Consider the following 21081-nt stretch of genomic DNA (forward strand, 5'->3'; position numbering starts at 1 on the left):
GCTTTTTTATTTTTAAAGTCAAATCTTTTATTTTTTTCTTGAAAAATGGAACGAGAATACTCAATGCGCTCTTTTTTAAGAAATTTCCATTTGGAAATCGACAATGATGAAGAAGTAGAGACTGATCAATCATTTAACGAAGAAAATTTTGTTGAAATTGTAAATTTGATTTATCATACTTCTTCATTTGACGGGAAATTCCAAATATTGCTTGAAAATATTGAATTTCTTAAGCAGAGACAACCAAATGAATTTCCTAATATTGATGGAATTGACGTGTTTGAAGATGTTAGATGCTTGGGATATCTTATTGTCAAAATTAGAAGATTTTTCAGTTCGGGTATAAAGTTTTTATACACCTTCTCCAAACTTCTATTCTATCTTCACTGGATATAAATACGAACAAGTAGAATGGAAAGAAAATATATATAGAAGCTTGGTTAGACCATGTCAAAGAAATTATATGCAATGGAAACGAAAAGGTTTATGAGTATATCTTATGTTGGTTTGCAAACATCTTAACAACATCCAAGTGCTAAAATGAAACTGCTCTCATATAATGGAAAACAAGGAACGGTAAGAACACATTCTTTACAGATATTTTGTGGCAAACTGTTAGAGGCTATTCGAATCCGAATATGACAAACTAGAAAACATCTGGGCAAGTTTAACTCCTCAATAGAGAATATGAAACTTATAGTTTGCAATGAACTTCAAAGTATAGATACAACAAAAGTTTTAAACTCAGATGCTTTGAAGAGCTTATAACAGACAAAGTTGGGTTGTTGAAAGAAAATATAAAGACCAAAAGTTTGTGAAAAGTTGTGCAAACTTCATTATGGTTTCAAACAATGCTGTTCCGATGAAGTTAGAAAGTTCTGACAGAAGATATGTAGTTGTCAGAACGTCAGATCTTCATATGCAAGATACAGAATATTTTGACGACTTAGCAGAAACTTTGACATCTGACTTTTACAACCACTTGTTCTCATATTTCATGACATTAGATATTTCAAAGTTCAATCCAAGACAAATTCCACATACCGAAGAGAGACAAACATTGTTAGAAGCAACAAGAGTGTATATGAACTGTTCATAGATGAAACTGACTTTGTGTCATTAGATGAAAGGTCATTGTACGATTCGTATAAACAATATTGTCAAGAATATGGTTATATGACAGCGTCTAAACGAACATTCTTGGCAAAAGTCAAAAGCTTTTAGAGTCAGAATGGTGTATATACAAAAGAAAATTTTTTGAGTAAATTTTAAAAAAAATATTTTTTTTATCCGATAGAAAAGATGACGAAAATTATTTCAGTAAACAAGTACATTGTCAGGACTTAAAGAAGAACTAGACCCATTCACATATTTTGAATGTTTACTTCTACCATTTTGAAAAGTCTTCATTCAGCAAAGTTTGGAACATCGAACCAGTTAAGTTTGCTATTGTGACTAAAAAACGGTGCGAAATTTGAAGACTTAGACATAGAAAGGTTTGTTAGCAGTCAAAGAAAGTTTTGACAGAAGGTTCTCAAACCTTAAAGAAGGCAAAGCATACAAACTTGTTATACCTTATGAACCAAAGAAGCAGACGACTATGAATATTATGAGTCTAAAGTTGTAGAAGTTCAAGGTAAATTGGGTAAAAAGATTTTAGAGTCTAAGCCAGTGTTTACTCCTAAAGAGGAAGAGAACATTGACATTGACCCAGAAAATTCTAAAAATAAAATTTTATTTTTTACATGTCAAATTTCTTTTTCTCTGGAACTGGTTCAGGTTCTTTCTCTTTCTTCTTCTCTCTTCTTCTACTTTCTTTTCTTTCTTTTCTCTCTCTTCTTCTTTTCTGGTGGAGTTATGTCAAATTTGGCGCAACATATTTATGTAAAAGTTCTTTGTCCTTTAATAGCTCATCTATTCTGTTTTCTATTTCATCTTCAAGAACAGCGCATGTGTCTTCTTTGCATTCTAAGAACTTTTGTTGGACTTCATCTTTCCAAGGGTCATCTCTGTCAACAAGTCTGTCATTGACAAATTTTAAGACTGCTCTGCTTAATGTTTATGGTTCTTGTCATATTCCCAGAAACAGAACTTTAGAACAAATTCACCTTTCTTGTTTACACTATGTAAGATTTTATGGTCGACAGATGTTTTGCTGTCGAAAAGTTTGTCTCGAATATAGATAGCGAAATCGCTAGACTATCTAAAAGATAAAAATTTTAATTTTTCAAAAAATATGTTAGAAAAAAAGTTTGCTGACATTGACAAGAAATTTGAGAATGTTTTAAAAAGAACAAGAGGAAGTTAGAAAATGCTCAGATAAAAACCATACAAACAAGTTCTTATTTGCTCAGAATGGGTATAACAGGTCTAATTGCAACACCTGGGTCGTAAGACTTTCACTTATCTTAAAATGCTGCACAAACAACAAGAACTAGATGAGAAGAACCCATTCTATGAGTTAGTTGTATTTGTAGTACTTTTCTGGTCAATTTGACCAAACCGTCAATTCGTTCAAAGATATTATAAAAGAAGTCTAAGTTAGTATGTATAAAGACTCTGAGTTGTTAGAATTGGATAAAGAAGTACCAAAGAAGAGTTTTGAAGTATAATGCTATAAATGAGTATATAAAATTCTAAGTTTAAAGACCCAAATGAGAAATGCAGAGAATATTAGAGAAGAAACACTCAGAAACAAACAGAAAGAGATAGAATACATTTCGAAGAAATTGCAATCTTACGATTGGAAGACATACCCTCATAGTGTCTTCTATCTTAGATGACTTTGCTTCTTCATCCTTTGCTTAAGAAATAGAGAACAAAGATATGTCTCGATTCTTAAGAAGCTCAGACACTTTAACATCTCAGTTGTCATTTGTGTACAGACAGCAAAGAGTTTAAGTAAGGATGTTAAAAGAATACTACTGAAATTATACTTTTCCCCGGATTGTCCGAAGGACGATTTCATGGAACTTATGAAAGAGTCCATGGCAGGTAAGTTTGACAGACATGAACTATGGGAGAAGTACAAAGTCATACAAGACCCTCATACTTCTTTCAGAATTCATATCTTACGCGAACAAAGTTCAAATATGTAAAAGTTCAAGCTTGAAAAATGTAAGTGTTTAGTCTTAGTAAAGGTCTGTTGGTGTCTGCGCTTCGGTTCTTCTGGCTTTGGAAGGCATTCAGGAAGAGGAACGTCAGTCATCCGTTTGTGTCCTGTCGGAGGAAAAACTTTTCTGTTGAAGGAAAAACTTTTCTGTTGGAAGGAAAACTTTTTCTGTCGGAAGGAAAACATTTTTCTGTCGGAGGAAAAACTTTTTTCTGAAGTTCGACCAAAAAATTTCTCAATTTTCGAAAAATTTTGAAATGGTTTACGGACGGACAACTGGAAAATTTTTCTTGTCGGTTGGAAAAATTTTTCTGTTGTCGGAAGGAAAAACTTTTCATGTCGGAAAATATTTTCTGTCGGATGGGAAGGACTCGGAATGCCAGGAAGGATTTGACAGGCCAATTTACTTATTGAGCTACTGAGGCCATCTGAAGTCAAGCTTGAAAAATAAAGGTTCATCTACCCTACTGTTTGAAGTTGTCAAAATACTCTGTTATTTTTTCTTTCAGTAGCGGTAAGTCTTTCTTTGAAGGTAAGTATTGTACAACCTTTCAATTATCATAGTGTGTTTGAGGTAACGTATCTTGAACTATTTGTTTTCACATCTTCTCTTGGGTCATTGGAAATCGGTAAGTTTTCGCGATAGAACCAATTTCTGTCAGATTTGTAAATCTTAGCAAGGTCGTAAAAGCTTTTGTTGTTTCTTCTGACTAAATGCAACATAACCATTCTCTGTCTTCTTCTTTTCCATCTCTTCAGGTATAAATCATATACTTATAGTTCTTTTCCTTTCCTTTTGGTACCGAACGTTGGTATTCTTTTCTGAATGTTTTTGTCTTTTGCTTCAAGTCTTTTCTCTTAGCTCTTCACGTTCTTGTCTATGAATTTCATTACATCATGAAAACTTATAACATGCGTAACGAGGGAAGCCCACATTGCAACAGCATTTACAAGAAGTTATGTACATAAATATCCTCTTTAAATTTATTGGCAAATTCTTACGATTTTCATACGGAAATTTCTCATTCCTCGGTTTTCGAGGGTAGCAAACATTATGAGGAAATTCTTACTAAAAGTTCTTTTGTCTGTTGGTTTTCAAACCAATGATTGCTTGCTTTGTAGAACGAAAAGAGCGTTCAAAATACTTTGCATTTGGTACATATCGTCTTTGACCGACGAATGAGGACGTAACTGTTTGTTATACTGTTATGTACTCGTTTCTTCAATCTTTATGGCTTCATGAACTATAACTGTTGTTGTGTTCTCTGTTGTGACATATCTGCTTACATACAAAATAAAAAAATAAATAAAAAAAAAAATAACTTTATTTTTTCTGTCTTTCACAAAAGACCAAAATAAAACGCTTTACATGTATTTTCAGCAACTTCGTCAAATAATTTTATAGCTTTATCTATCTCATCTACTTCAAACGTTTCTTTACCTTTATGGAGCACCATTACATTTTCTCAAACTTTTCAAGTAGTTCTGTTTCAGCAGCTTCCATATCGTTAACAAACACAACCTTGACTCTATTGACTATACTGTCATATCTTTTGAGTAATATTATATGTTCTTCCTATCTTATATCTCTTTGTATTGAAGTCCTTCGGTTCTTGAACGATGTAAAGTAAGCCTTCACTGCAACGTTCCGTTATCGAATGAACCATATGTTATGAAGTTATATCCAACAACTGGGTCAATCCATAACAAAAAACTATTGTATAAGACTTTTGTCGATGAGATATGCTGTAGTTCCACAGAATCTTACCGATATCATAAGCCTCAGGATTTCTTGTCAAAAATTTTCTGACTAGAAGCAATTCCAACCTCCAATGGGATGTTTTCTTTCCAGATGGAGATAATGTCTGACAAAGAATATTTGTTGTATTTCTTTGAGTATCTTACGTTTAAATCACCGATTCTAACCACTTTGGTGTCATTGTCTATCTTTCTAACTGTTTCAAACTCAATGTTTAACATTTCTGTTCTTACATACAAAATAAAAAAAATATTTTATAAAAAACTAACTTTATTTTTTCTATCTTAAGGAAACTCATGATTTTCATAGAGTTTTATGCAAGACCAGGTTTTTTTCCCTGGTCGCTGTTCTTCACGATTTTCATGTGTTTTAGGCAAGGCCGGGTAAAATCCGGTCTAGAGGAAATTTACGATTTTCATGAGTTTTAGGCGACTAAGATTTTTTCCCTGGTCGCTGTTCTTCACGATTATTCATGTGTTTTAGGCAAGGCCGGTAAAATCCGGTCTAGAGAAATTTCACGAATTTTCGTACGGAATCTCTTCTCTCGTTTTTTCCGAGGGAAGCAAGCATATGCCATTTTACTCAGATTTTGGTTTCATTTTCAGCAAAAATAATGTTTTAGGGTAGAAGGTTAGATCTAACCTCTTTTCTAACCTCTTTTCTACCCCAGTTATTTTATAAGCGTTTTACATTGGTAAACGTTATTTATTTTAAATTTTGTGAAAACTCAACGGTTTGACACAAGCCCTAAAAAATTATTTTTACTCAGAATTTTGTTGCTGAATTCAGCAAAAATATATTTTAGGGTAGAAGGTTAGATCTAACCTCTTTTCTAACCTGTTTTCTACCCCAGTTATTTTATAAGCGTTTTACATGGTAAACGTATTGAATTCGTGAGACTTTAAACAGTTTTGTAGCTTCTATTTCTTCGCTGAGGATATCGAATGTTTTAACGATACCGAAAGTTTCTTTATACTTCTTCTTGACGTCAGATAGAAGGAAATCGTCAGCAGTTGGATAGTTTTTGTTCAGAAATTCTAACATGTCCATTTTATCTTCTGCTGGTTTTTCTGCTTCTTTCTTTAAGTCTGCATAGTCGTTTCTCATTCTTTCTATCTCTTTGACGGAGTAGTTATATCTCCTCATTGCTGCTTTACATTTAGAACATTGCGGGTTCATTTTTGCGTTATATTCTGAAACCTTACCTGCTAAAACAACTAAGGCGTCAATGGTTTTCTTTAAATCTGAAGCAGTTGGTTTTATCTGTTCATTCCATACCTTACCTCTTCTATCTTTATCTCTTATCTGCCATACACATTCAGCAACTAACGAAACAAAGTTGTCGTAGGTCTTAAACTCCCGGGTTTTGTAAAGGTCAGAAACATTCTTATATACCATGTCGCAATCTTTGTCCATAACCTTATGGTTGCAATGAAATCCTAGAAACTCATAGTTTACCTTTCGTATGAACTTCTTTATTTCTACTGAGTCAGTTGCTTTGACTTCTATTTCATCGAATTCAGGAATGGTTAGTTTTTGTTGCTGAATTTCAGGCAATTTGGGTAAATGGTCGATGAGGTCCTGCATTTCATAAAGATACTGTTCATTTGTTTCATCCTGTGCGGTACAGTCTAAATTAGATGTTAAAAGTTCTTGCTTTATCTTCTGGATTTCTGTTTCAAAAGTATATGAAGAAGGAATGAAGCTTTTCATTTCTACTAACATAGATGTTGGATTCATAACTAAAGAGTTTGGTGCTGTTGTTGCTAACATGTTCTTACAATAAAAATAAAAAATATTTTTTTAAAAAAACTAACTTTATTTCATCTGTCTTAAGGAAATTCATGAAAATTCAAGAGGGTAGAAAAGAGGTTAGAAAAGAGGTTAGATCTAACCTTCTACCCTAAATTATATTTTTGCTGAATTCATGAGTTTTGGTTGAAAGAATACGGTGGAGCCAAAAGTGGCTCGACCTCAAAACAAGCATTTTCTGTATAAAATTCATGAAAATTCAACGGGTGAGAAAAGAGGTGAGAAAACAGGTGAGATCTCACCTTCTACCCTAAACATTATTTTTGTGCTATGTTTTCTGTATAAAAGTCATGACAAATTCAAGAGGGTAGAAAAGAGGTTAGAAAAGAGGTTAGATCTAACCTTCTACCCTAAACTTTATTTTTCAATACTTTTTCAGCACTTTTCCGTAGTTATATATGAAAGACAATTCGAGATAAAAGTCATAGTACAATGGAATAATATGTTGCACACCATTTGTTGTGAACCAAACTTGAAAGTCAGAGAAACTGTTACTAGGTGGTTTCGTAGAATTTAGAAGCAAAGTCATAAAAAGTCCTTACCAATACATAGAAAACTATTGTTGCTTGAACTGAAACTTGCATGACACATAACATTTTGAGGGATACAAACACGTTTCTATAAACTGTCAAATCTGCTGGTGAAGTATAATTTAAATGGACCATCTTGGTGGTAATGGTTCGTTCTGGTTTAGTAACGAAAGAAATTGTGCCCAAGAACGTTTGTCTACTTCCCAAATAAAAAACTCTGTATCTCTTGGAGGGTTAATTTCAATCTTTTTGAAATGAAACGGTGGAGTTCATCTTGTCATATTCTAGTTTCAGATAGTATGTTCCATTTAGTAAAGAGTCGTATTTTTCTTGAAATTCCCAATATATTTGTTCATTTGAGTTTTGAAAGTCATTTAGAGTTTTCTCAAGACTTTCGTCTGAACGAACTGTAAAGATTCTCATTTCGTCAAATTTGTCTATTAGACCACCAGAACCTTTATACTGCCCATAAAATATACTATACGAACATAAATGCGTTAGTTCTATTTGAAAACAAAACTCTTCTAAATCCTATTGCCTTTGCATCTGAAGGACTTTGAAGCCAACGAATTGGATAGTCAAACCTGTATGTTCGGGATGAAATTTCTTTCATCTGATATTGTCCTACCAGCATTTGTAAAGATATAGTCTAACGGTTTTGTATCTGCTACTTTTGTTCTTTGTTTTTTCAACCTGAAGCATTTAATAATGTAAAAAATATATTGTTTAAAAATTGTATGCCATTTCATATTTCTCATCTAACAACAAAGTTTCCCAACGGTCTTCTCCAACAAACTCAGCGTACATTTCAAATAAATTTTTTATTTCATGCAATTGTTATTTCTGTGCCGTCTTCAAGTATGCCCCAGTACTTACGCTTGGAGAGGACATGAACTTCAAGAAATAACCTTTATCTAGCTTAAACAGCCCATCTTTTCACCGACCATTCCCATTTCAATGAGTTTGTTGTATCCTCTTCGTTCGTCCATGAGTGCGTCAATGTTCTCCATAGTATTACCACAACTTTTCGATTTGACTTCGGAGAAGAATTTGTTGTAGTTGCAAGGACTGCCTTTGCGAACTTGAGGGTAAGACCAATGTTCGGACCAATAGGTTTTAATGTGGTTACTAAGCCACTTTGACCTGACCTTGAGTGAATTCGTACTTCAAAACAAAAGGAGAAAACCTTTCAACAAAGTTGTCGACCTTCTCATAATGTTTACTCTTCATCTCTTGAGGTTTTTTAATGGAATATCCCCATGTCGAATTCATAAGCAATTTGAGTGTCATTGCAAGTTTTGGGTTTGAAGCTTTCCTAATATCATACAGTGTTGTATGACTTTTCCAACTGTATAGTTCCTTCCCGGGAACTCACCATCTTCGTTTGGAATTCCAGTCGGAATATATTGGACAAACCTCATGTATGCAGCGTTTAAGGTCGACATAGTATATCTTTTCATCTGAGTCGAACTTGTCGCAACCAATTGGTCCAGTTTGTGGAAATTCAAGTGAGTCTCTTATCTTCTGAGAAACTTCTCCTGTTATCTCATAAACATCGTCGAAGCAACCTGTTTCATATAAAACCTTCTGACCTAACTCAGATGCTCTCCAATACAATTTGACGTCAATTGGATGTCTCAATGGAAGTTTGTTTATAGCATCTTGAAGTTCTTGCAACCTCATTGGAAGTTCTTCTGGTTCAGGTTGGTATCCGAACAATCCAACTCCTTGTGGAATTGTGTACTTCTTTTGTACTAGAACTTTGTCTGGAACAACTTTTGGTCTTGCTAACAGTGAAAAGTTTGTTTCGTCTTTTGGTACAAAAGTTTCTGTCAGCTTGTCATCTGGAATTGGTTCCAACAAACCTTTCTCGAAAAGAATGTTTACAGCTCTGACAATGTTGCACTTGCCTTTTCGAACAATGGGTTTGTAAGACTTTCGTTCAACATGAAGTGGTTGTGGACAATTGCAATCTTCAACCATGGTAAATTGAACTCAACAACATAGTCGTCATGTGAAGAACCTTTAGCTGTAGGTATGTTGACTCGGATATTGACATTTGCCAACGGTGCAATTTTTGCCAATTGACCTCTGAGAATGTACCTTGTCTTCACACATGACTCAAGATACTTCATCTTCTCTTCTGTAACAAGACCAGAGTTCCTGAGACATGTAAGAATGCAAGGTTCATTGACAATTGTTTCAATTGAATTGTAAATTCCATACCTTGTCAAGTCAATGTCAGACTTATTTATGAAGGGGAAGTATCCAGCATGTTGTCTGACTGCTTGAGGTTAGGTTGGTACCATTCGAACTTGACACTTGCAATTCCTTCAATTGCATTCAAAATGTCTGAGTCGGAGTCAAACATTTGTTCTCTCTTTTGTAGTCTTGAAAGCGTCAAGAAGTTTTGCAGCTGTTTGTTCATTGCCATTTGCATAGTAAATGTGACCATCCAAATCCGTTATGGTCAATCTGAGATTGTGTCCTTTCTTATTTCCATCTTGAATTGCAGCAAGTACACCCATGAAGCCTTCTTTGTCTTTTCCTTCGTCAAAGTTTACTGTAAAGGTTCGACCAGATGTAATTTGACTTCTAACTTCACGATACTTCTCATATGCATATCTTGTTCTTTCCATGGGAGCATGACCATCCTCTGCACTACCTTTTTTCCTTCTCAAAGGATGCAATTGTTCGTCATGTTTCCAGTAGAATCTGGCAAAGCCGTCGTGTCCTTCAACTTGAGGTTCACTAACATCGAAAGGCATGTCCATAAGACGTTCTTTCTTCTAAACTCTCTAGTCTGTTTGGATAATTGGCACGTGCTGTTTCCAAATCCATTTCGTAGCGAAGACCAGCCAGTTTGTCATAGACTTTTATGGGTCTTCCCTTCCTATATTTAAAATTCTTCGAAACTCTCCAACCATATCTTTGCAACTCTTTTTATTCTAGCAGACTTTCTATCCATTCTATATGGGGGCATTTTATAAAAATAAAAAAATGTTTTTTTCTTTACTTAACATAACCGCCTGCTGCCATAAGTCTTTGACGCCAACCCATACCAGCTAATGAAGTTGACTTGGTTTAGTTTGGAAACTAAACTTTGGTTTTGGTTTATCTTCAGTTTTTGGTTTCTCTTCTTCTATCGGTTTTTCGTCACTTTTCGGTTCTCTGACTTTACTTCACCTGCAGGAACAGTTGTGTCGTCAACATCTTCATAAATATCATATGCCATTTGTTTTTGTTTTCCTTTCAACTTTTTGTGTTTGTTGTAAAGTTTAGAATATTTCGACTCTAAGTCAATGAGATGTTCTATAATGAACTGTTGGTCAGTAAAGTAAACTTTTCCATCTGTTGTCTCGAAAGCTCCTTCAGACTTCAATATTTTATTTGTGAGAGTCTGTTTCTTTTTTGAGATACTTGCCGTTCCATTTCTATGAAAAGTGACTTTATAGTTAGGGTTTGTATTTCCAGACCTGGCACTTTCTATTATTGAATTTTTCTCTTCATCTGTAAGTTCTTTGACAGGTTTTGACAATGGTTCTGAACTTTTTGTTTGTGGTGTCAAATCTACCGTTTCAACTTCTTCGGTCATTTCATCTCAGTAAAAAATTTTATTGTTTTGTTTTTCAACTGGTTGTTGTTGTTTTTTAAGTCGGTCTAAAACTTCCTGAGGTATAGGAAGAACTTGACAAACACGTTGTGTAACTGCTGGAAGTCGACAAATCCATCTTGAACCCATTTGTCTCAATGCTGTATTGTTCATTTCATCTCAGTAAAAAACTTTACATTCCCCACGTTTGAGGCGGTTGAGGTTGGTTATTGTTTACCCATTGTTGTGCATGGTTATATCCTCTGTTAAAGAATCTTTCACCTTGGTCCATATAGTGTCCTGCTTGGTTATAGTAGTCATTTGCTTTGTTATAATAGTTTCCTGCTTGTCTTCCTACATTGTCCATCCATCCTTGAACTTTTCCTCTTGTTTCAGGATTTGGAATAAGATTTGTTGCATCTCGTGCTACATCCCAACCTTTCTGTACAGTTTGTATAATAGGTTGTGCTTTCTCTTTAAGTATACCTAATGTACTCAAAATCTTCCTTCCAACTCCAAATACACCTCTGGCTATTGTTCCCACTGCGGGCAAAAATCTGGATGCAACTCCTGCTAATGCGCCAAATAAACCCATTTCTTATGGGTTAAAAATAGACGAATCCAAACAAGGACCCCTATGTTTCTAAGGCAACAAAAAAAGCACTCATGATAAAAATCTTTAGTTCAACACCAAATGCTTGGTTTATGGATATCTTGGAAAACATTCCGAGAGTTGAAACAGATGGACCACCATACTGGCTAATATTTGTCGGTCAAAACACAAGATACTGTGAAGCCATACCATTACAGTCCAAAAATATTTTAGATATCTTAGCAGCTTTGACAATATTCGTTGACAAATACCATCCAACAAAACTGACATCTGACTGTGAAAGTTCTTTCAAATCAGATGATGTAAAAAACTATCTGCGTTCAAAAATGTAAACCAATATTTCATTGTCGACCAAAACCATTCTGCTCTTGGTGTCATTGACGGTTGTATAAAAATGTTAAGAGACTTAAACCAACCACAAGGTGGTGAAGCAAATGAAATGTCATATGACGACAAGTATAGACACTTCTCCATGGCAAAGATGAGAACAAGTTTTTAAATATTTACAATAGCCGTAAACAAAAAGGTTTGGGAAACCACTCCCCCGAAGAAATGAAAAACAACCCTGACTTAGAGAAAGACTATATATTTAATAATTTAGTCAAAAGAGACAAACAAGAAAGAATGCCGGGCTTCAAACTTCAGAAAGGTGACAAAGTAAAAATAGAAATACCTAACGCGACCCATATGAAAATACTATTGACTATGACAACAATGGGAACCCGACAGGTACTCACATTCGTGTTCGTAAAAATAGAAGAAAGTATACAAGAGAATATTATGAAGTTTTAGGCAAACATGGCAAAATGTACAGACTGCAAGCAGAAGATAAAACTACTATTGTCAGACCTCGTTTCAAACTTGTCAAAGTTCAAGGTGGTATACTTTCAAAGACAGTTCCTAACAAATATAAGACAACTCCTGACGAATATGCTAAAGAAGTTGAAAATGACGACTAAGCAATTCTATACCATGCGTAAACTGTCATGTAAGGTGGCATATATTCTTTACTTTGTCCCGTTGTTTGTGTATATCCTGAAACGAAATGTGTATGGTTTCCTTCTCCCTGAGTGTCATCCCAGTAACAATTTATAGCAAACTTAACGTCGTCTTTAACATCATATCCTTGACCTTTTGTCATTCCTGACCAATCCCAAATATCTATGCTTATGCCAACCTGCTTGAGATGTACTTAAATCTATGTAGTGACTGTGTGCAGGTAAATTTTCACCTGAAATCGTTTTACTTCCACCTGTTTCCTTTGAAGAGTTTGCACAATACAAAAACCTGTCGACTATTTGTTCCCATGCCCCAACACCAAACATTACTTGAGGACCTCTTGCTTCCATAGATGTATAAATAGAACCTACTGGGTTCATTAAATCAAACATATGAGACATTATAGGATTGTCTCTTTTGAACTTAAAATATAGTGCAACTATTTCAGGTTTCTTCTGGTTTGTGTCAGAATATTTTTTAAATATAATCTTATGTTTTCAGGGTATGTTACAATCTTGACTATAATATTTATTTCTGTCATCTTCATAATAGTATACTATTCTCGTTTTTTCTATTGCATTATATCTTTTATATCTATAATATTCTAAATATAATGTTTGCTTTTTTGGGTCTACACGTGCGTCAACACCATAGTCATAATAATATGGTGCTGGAGCTGGGTCAGGCAATGTCATATCTGCCATTTCATAAACTCTTAAATATTTCTTTTGTTCGTCTCCATATAAGTTTAAGTAGCAGTTGTTGTCTAATGGAACTTTAACTTGTGTACCATCATTCTTTATATAGGCCTACATACATTTCATTGTTATTTTTCGGAATGAGTTTTATACCGTATACCATTTTTTAAGGAGTGTACAAACTCCCATCTAAAATATTTGTTTTCTTCATTGACAGAAAAGTCACCAACAATAGTTTCAATATTTTTCGTTGTTCCTATCAAACTTTGGTATATTTCATTGACATATGTTTTATCTGCTTTCTTTTCAAGGCTAACGTTTAAGTCTGTTATTTCAGAAGATGTATGTGTATGTCCAACGTCACTTTTCCTGTTTAAGGTTTCTTGTAAGTTTGTAATATTTGCAATGGTATGTGTATGTCCAACGGCACTTTTACTGTTTAAGGTTTCTTGTAAGTTTGTATATATAATGTGGTATGTGTATGTCCAACGGCACTTTTACTGTTTAAGGTTTCTTGTAAGTCTGTTATTTCAGATATAGAATGTGTATGAGTCTTTTTAGAATATTCGTTTCAGCTCTTGTCACTTCACTTGACATTTTATTGTCAACATATGTTTTGTCTGCTAGTTCAGGATGAGTATGTTCTTTTGTTGCATAAGCATTGTTAGCTCTTTTCTTCTTCTTTTGCTATTGCATCGTCTACATATTCTTTGTCAGCTTTTTGTCAACATCCGTTTTCAAAAGAAGTTCATTTATAGGTTTCTCGTTTAAAGTTCCTTTTGTTGGATTTATACAGACAGTATGGTTCTTATTGTCTTGAAACAGAAACTCATCTGTCATTGGGTTTAATGTCAGTTTTAAGTTTCCTTCTTTCAATGACTTCAGATATCTTAGAATAGTTTGAAAAGTTTGTTTGTGTTCTTATTTAGAGCTTGCATAATGAGTTGTCGGTTGTGTTGTATTTCTCTCATGGAAGCAATATCTTTCGACATTTTTATTCTAGATAAAATATGCTTCCAATAGAAAAAGAAAATTCAAGAGTTGCTTACAAACTAAACCACTTAGATGAACTTTTTTACTAATGTCGGTCAAAAGTTTGAGACAGAGACCGTAAAGCATGAAGCTATCGTTTTGACTACCCATTAAGATGGCTAAGAGACCCATCTGTCACAAAAGCTATTGGCTTTCGTAGAATGAAGTTTGTGTCTGTAGAAGATAAAAGTTTTCCATTTATTGTAAGGTTTCATATAGATTATATATCTGAAGGGAAACGAAAAATTGGGAAGAAATTGAGCTAATACAAGTTGACCTTTCATCTTCTCTACAGACTGCGTTAAAAAATATAGAAGATAAAATAAATTCATGTTATGCAAAATATGCTGATGAATATGCAAATACCGAGAGCACACTTTATGTGAGAATTGTATATGACAAAACAAAATTCACAAGTGTCATTTCAAATCTACGAAGACAATCCAAAGAAAGACGAACAAATATATACAGAATTCACTGCAATGTCATGGTATTATTTGCAAAGAATGTTAAATCAGAAAGTCGAACTTCCTTTAGCAAATATTTACAGTCGATATGCAAGAGATGAACCATATTTATTTAAAGATGTTTTCGACCCAGCTGCTATTATTGTTCATGCTTCATTTTCTGGCGCCCAAAACTCTTTCTTATGCTTGGCAAATGACTTTTACGAAAAACCTACAAAGTTATACGAACCACCAAGTGGAAGTATTTCAGACTTTCAAGTATGGTTTACTACAGATGGAAGAAAAAGAATAATTCCATTATACCATGCGTTTTACTTAGAACTTAGTTTCATATACAACTACTATCGAACGGTAAAAATTAATTTTTTAATACGGTTGAGGTGTTGGATTTGGTTGCCAACTAGACTGTGGTGCAGGTTCAGGCTGTTGTATAACAGGAGCTTGCTCTTCTGGTTCAGGTCTTTTAGGTATAATACCAACAAACTGACCTACCCTTTTACCAATATTTTTGACACCGTTCCAAATTCCTCTTCCTACGGTTTTTATTCCATTCCATATACCTCTTCCAACATTTCGAAAGAAGTTTCCTATCTTACTGAAGAAACCCATTTACTATATGTTAAAAATCTAATGTCCGCCTAGTCTCTTACGTTTCCTGTTGAGTTCCATAGCATTCTTTAACTGGAGCTCATACATTCTGTTTCTCCTCTGGTAGAAAACATATTCTGGGTCAACTCCTGTGTTCGCGTCATCTGCATAAAGTTGTTTATATCCCACTTCAGGGTTTGTATAAAACTCTTTCCATCTCATATTTGCATACCATGGTGGCAAACCTAACGCAGGCGTCATTTGACATGGCAGTTTGCATTTGTACATCTGTTGGCACTTGACCATAGTTTGCCATTGCAGTTTGTATTCTAACTTCATTTGGAATATTCTCTGGGTTTGGTTGTCCAGGTTGCTGTGCATTCGCTAAGTTCTGTGCGTCCATTTAATATTAGATAAAAATATCTCTTACGAGTACATATACTGAACATTTGCAGGCATTGGTTCATCTTCATATTCTCTGTATTTTTCTGCCACGTCAAATAAATAAATGACACAATGGAAAAAACCTAAAACAAGTAGTCCTATTTCAAACCACATTTACTTACTAATAAAATTTCTTTGTTATGACACTTTCTCCAGTTTATAGGACCTCTCTCATATTCTATCTTGTCATATATAGGGTGTCCAAAGGTGTGTTTAGCACAAACCTGAATACTGCGAATAGAAATAAACAAGTTACATATATATAAAGTTTATTTAAATATAATCACCATTGGATTCAATCACGCGTTCGCAGCGATCGATCCAGGCTTGAAAGACACGCTTTAAATCATCATGAGAAAATTGCTCAAATTGCTCTCTTACAAAATTTTCAAAGATCATCTGGACTCGCGAATTCGCGTCCTTCAGCTCTCTTTTTTAGCGTGCCGAATAAATAAAAGTCAGAGGGTGCAATATCAGGTGAATAAATTGGGTTTGGAACAACTTTGACATTGTTTTCCAACAAGTAATTCATTACCTTATGACTTTTGTGAACTCTTGAATTATCAAAATGAATTGCAAACTTTTGTTTTTGTTGTTTGGATTTCTCAAACTCATCAGAATTGATAATTTGAGTAAGAACATTGTCAATTAGATACTGAGCATTCATCGTATTAGGTTTTTGAAGAATATCAATTGCGATGATGCCATTCACGCCCCAAAAAACCGACAACATCATCATTGGTGTGTCAATTTTTTTCTTCGGGAATGTTTGCGGATTTTCATCCTTCGGGATCCACATGATTTTGGCTTCTGTTGCATATTGAAACCAAGACTCGTCCCCTGTTACTAAAAAGCGAAACTTCTTGGATTGATACGCACCCAATATAGAGAGGAGCTCTTTCGAAGATTGGACTCTAGATTTTTTTTTGAACTGAATTAAGGTTGTGCGGACCCAACGTGTATACGCTAGTTTGTAGTTCAAATAATTGCGCAGATAATAACTGACTGTTGTACGTGGTATCTTTGTCATCTCCTCTATCCTTCTGAGTGATGCTCTTGGGTCTTCATCTAGCGCTTGAAGAATTGCTTTGATTTTTCTTTGATCCGGCGATTTTTTGTCAATTTTTATGATGGGCGCCTTTTTGTTCATGAAGTGATACATCCTAACATGATACGTTACAGTGGAATAGCTAGGAGCATCCATACCGAAGCATTTTACCAATGTCTCGTAGATTTTTTACAGTCTTTGCATTTTTTTGCAAGAGCGAGGATGTTTTCTTTATGATTCATTAAAAAAATGAAAAAAATCCCGCCAAAATTTCCCGCGAAACCGCCTCTTGTCTCAAAATTCATTTTATATCCGGCATGCGCCAAAATACAACATACTCATCATATACATATATTCATATTTTTTATTATATATTTATAATCAGCATATATCTCCTTTAATAGTCTCATATAGAGCGCTGTGCTAAACGCACCTTTGGACACCCTATATAACTCATAGTCATGTATGTCCTCTAACCATCTCATAACGGTTTCCAAACCACTTTTATCGGATGTAAAGTAAAAGCATGGATGGTTATGTAAAACGTCTAAAGTTTCTAAAGAGTCTCTCAAAGTCCAGTCTACTTGGTATTGAAAATCCCATGTGTTATAGAACGGCGGGTCCACTATAAAGAAAACATTTTCCTTGTCTTTATATTTTTCATACAAATCTGTCCAATGACATCTCACAAACTCTATACCCTCAATATATTTTTCTATGTCCTCTTTGAAAACATTTGTATAGTTAAGATATAAAACTTTTGACATAAGTGTTTCAATGTCATGAACTCTTATAGCACCACTATATAATAGTCTAGCAGATATACTATCCCAGTCTATATATTCTGCTTTTTTCAAAACCTCTCTCACAATATTTTTCTTATCTAATGGTATACGTTTCCATCTTACCTATAGGTATCTTTTCTTTTAACTCTTTCAATATATTGTTTGTGTCTGGAATATGTTTGAGACGGTCCATATAGTTTGTCGAAGTCATTGCATATAATCTTTGAGTCTGGGAATATTATATGGCACAAATGGGATATATAGAAACTTCCACCGAACAAATCTACAAATGTTAGACCATTCGGTAGTTTCTTAAGTTCTCTCAATATAATATCTTTACATCTACTCTTATTTCCAAGAAACGGTAACGGTGGTTTTGTAAAATTCATTTATATATAATAATAAAAATGTTTTTACCCGAAAAGTGACAGAAAAGTGACAAAACATGAAAAACATATATAATTTGTGAAAAGCGACACATTATATAATGTTTTCGACCCAGAAGAAGGCTTCTTCCAGAAGCAATGGAGAAGAAGAAGAGTCCTCCGAATTCACACCAGAAGACTAACAATTTTCCGAATAAAAACTTCATTTATACTAAACATCTTCGGGGCTAGAGGGCACGAAGTGCCTGGAAGCCCCACTACCTTTTTTTTTTTTTTTTTTTTTTTTTTAAATTAAAATCAAAATTCGAAAATATCTATTTTTCAAAACACGCATCCAGAAGCGAAAAAATTCGAAAAAATCATGTTCTTATAAAAACTCGCTGATTTTGCAATTTTTATGTGATTTGAAGTGATAGAATGTATTATCATCTTACGAAAACATATACTTTATTGTTATATTCACAAAATATTAATCAGAACACTAGGAAAAGTGGATTTTCGAAAAAAGACGATAACAATTATTTGCAAAATCGCCTCTCAATTTTGAGAGACTTTCAATTTTTACAGTGGACCCTTAATAAAAATTCATAAATTAGATCCGAAATCTTTGCGAACATTGTTTACCGCAGGCATATCATACTATTTCTTTCTTATAATGTATTTTAAATATATTTTTTTATGTTTCCATTTTCAAAATTATTAATGTCTGATCAAGACGTTCACCCAAATAAATACGGTGAATTATACAGTAGCTACAAATACTACATAGATTCATGTAATGCGTTGTATCATCTAAAAACGGAGGAAAACGAAGAAGGATTAAACACTATTTACAACATGATCAAAGCAAATTTGATTGATACACAGAAATGTCTTCCAAAGATATAATCAAAGATATAGGGTGTCCAAAGGTGTGTTTAGCACAAACCTGAATACTGCGAATAGAAATAAACAAGTTACATATATAAAAGTTTATTTAAATATAATCACCATTGGATTCAATCACGCGTTCCAGCGATCGATCCAGGCTTGAAAGACACGCTTTAAATCATCATGAGAAAATTGCTCAAATTGCTCTCTTACAAAATTTTCAAGATCATCTGGACTCGCGAATTCGCGTCCTTCAGCTCTCTTTTTTAGCATGCCGAATAAATAAAAGTCAGAGGGTGCAATATCAGGTGAATAAATTGGGTTTGGAACAACTTTGACATTGTTTTCCAACAAGTAATTCATTACCTTATGACTTTTGTGAACTCTTGAATTTATCAAAATGAATTGCAAACTTTGTTTTTGTTGTTTGGATTTCTCAACTCATCAGAATTGATAATTTGAGTAAGAACATTGTCAATTAGATACTGAGCATTCATCGTATTAGGTTTTTGAAGAATATCAATTGCGATGATGCCATTCACGCCCAAAAAACCGACAACATCATCATTGGTGTGTCAATTTTTTTCTTCGGGAATGTTTGCGGATTTTCATCCTTCGGGATCCACATGATTTTGGCTTCTGTTGCATATTGAAACCAAGACTCATCCCTGTTACTAAAAAGCGAAACTTCTTGGATTGATACGCATCCAATATAGAGAGGAGCTCTTTCGAAGATTGGACTCTAGATTTTTTTGAACTGAATTAAGGTTGTGCGGAACCCAACGTGTAACGCTAGTTTGTAGTTCAAATAATTGTGCAGATAATAACTGACTGTTGTACGTGGTATCTTTGTCATCTCCTCTATCCTTCTGAGTGATGCTCTTGGGTCTTCATCTAGCGCTTGAAGAATTGCTTTGATTTTTCTTTGATCCGGCGATTTTTTGTCCAATTTTTATGATGGGCGCCTTTTTGTTCATGAAGTGATACATCCTAACATGATACGTTACAGTGGAATAGCTAGGAGCATCCATACCGAAGCATTTTACCAATGTCTCGTAGATTTTTTTACAGTCTTTTGCATTTTTTTGCAAGAGCGAGGATTTTTCTTTATGATTCATTAAAAAAATGAAAAAAAATCCCGCCAAAATTTCCCGCGAAACCGCCTCTTGTCTCAAAATTCATTTTATATCCCGGCATGGCGCCAAAATACAACATACTCATCATATACAATATATTCATATTTTTTATATATATATTTATAATCAGCATATATCTCCTTTAATAGTCTCATATAGAGCGCTGTGCTAAACGCACCTTTGGACACCCTATATTTTAGATATCATTCCGTATAAACAATCGCTATGCAAAGTCATATTTAACTCTTGCCAAACTTATATCTGATGAAATACCATGTGGAAGAAGTCAATAATGTCGAAATTATATCAATCTCCCTGTTTTACAAAGAATACGGAATTAAATTAGACAAATCCGTTGATTTCGGAAAACATAAATTTGAAAATCTCGATATTCATACAAAAGATACAATATACAGAGCAATTATGTATAAATACCTCGAAAGATTCATCACATTCACGGAAATAGATGGATTTGATGAAAATCAAAAGTTTTCAAGCAGTTTATATCCAGAATATTACACGAAATATTCATTACTTGAATTATGTTGTTATCACGGAGCAGTTGATTGTTTCAAGTTATTAAGAACGAAGTTTAACTCAAAATACTTAAAAACATGTCTCAAATTTTCATTTTTAGGCGGAATGCAGATATCATGAGTGAATGTTTGAAAAATCAAACACCAGATAAAGAATGCATGATAAATGCAATTATTCACACAACATTGATTTCGTTTCATTCTTGATGAATGAATACAATATGGAGATTGATTTACTTAAATGCATAAAATATAATAATCTTGAATCATTCTTGGTTTATTTCGATCAAACAAATGAAACTAACAAAATGCTTTATTTATTCTTCGATGTTTAACATATCTTCCCTTTGCGATTATTTCCTTTCGCAGGGTGCAAATGTTAATGAAAAAACTGAAAAAGGAAAAACAGCTCTTCATTTTGCAGCAGATAAAAATAGTAAAGAGTCAGCGGAGTTTTCTTATTTCACACGGTGTAAATATCAATGAAAAAGATGAGGAAGGAAAAAACTGCTCTGCACATTACAGCAAGTCATAATAGTAAAGAAACAGCTGAGCTTCTTATTTCGCACGGTGCAAATATCAATGAGAAGGATAAATTTGGACAAACTACTCTTCATTTGGCCAGCATGGTATAATAGTAAAGAAACAGCTGAACTTCTTATTTCGCACGGTGC

The 21081-nt window shown here is 34.0% G+C and overlaps 2 protein-coding genes and 3 pseudogenes across 5 annotated transcripts, besides 7 other annotated features; all 5 read right to left on the bottom strand.

Annotated features, from left to right (window-relative positions):
* Positions 1-193: 193 nt before the first annotated feature.
* Positions 194-13671: a mobile genetic element.
* On the bottom strand, positions 5779-6644 carry TVAGG3_1047750 (organellar and viral DNA polymerase type B; the record flags this gene model as incomplete). Its single annotated transcript, XM_051255685.1, has 1 exon — positions 5779-6644. A coding segment is annotated over one exon (866 nt), but the record flags the coding sequence as incomplete, so codon positions are not given.
* On the bottom strand, positions 7048-10181 carry TVAGG3_1047760 (annotated as a pseudogene). Its single transcript has one exon. A coding segment is annotated over exon 1 (3134 nt).
* On the bottom strand, positions 10999-11400 carry TVAGG3_1047770 (uncharacterized protein; the record flags this gene model as incomplete). The annotated part of the gene is made up of 1 exon (XM_051255686.1): positions 10999-11400. The coding sequence occupies one exon, from the start codon at positions 11398-11400 to the stop codon at positions 10999-11001; it is 402 nt and encodes a 133-aa protein (XP_051081260.1).
* Positions 13672-15839: 2168 nt separating the features above from the next.
* Positions 15840-15867: a terminal%2Cinverted (terminal inverted repeat of Mariner transposon ID:TVAGG3_1047780).
* Positions 15840-17141: a mobile genetic element.
* TVAGG3_1047790 lies at positions 15920-17045 on the bottom strand (annotated as a pseudogene). Its single transcript has one exon. A coding segment is annotated over exon 1 (1126 nt).
* Positions 17114-17141: a terminal%2Cinverted (terminal inverted repeat of Mariner transposon ID:TVAGG3_1047780).
* A 1621-nt stretch (positions 17142-18762) lies between these two features.
* Positions 18763-18790: a terminal%2Cinverted (terminal inverted repeat of Mariner transposon ID:TVAGG3_1047810).
* Positions 18763-20063: a mobile genetic element.
* On the bottom strand, positions 18842-19966 carry TVAGG3_1047820 (annotated as a pseudogene). The gene has a single exon. A coding segment is annotated over exon 1 (1125 nt).
* Positions 20036-20063: a terminal%2Cinverted (terminal inverted repeat of Mariner transposon ID:TVAGG3_1047810).
* Positions 20064-21081: the final 1018 nt, after the last annotated feature.

Source organism: Trichomonas vaginalis, chromosome I, assembly GCF_026262505.1.
Source record: "Trichomonas vaginalis G3 chromosome I, whole genome shotgun sequence".
NCBI lineage: Eukaryota > Parabasalia > Trichomonadida > Trichomonadidae > Trichomonas > Trichomonas vaginalis.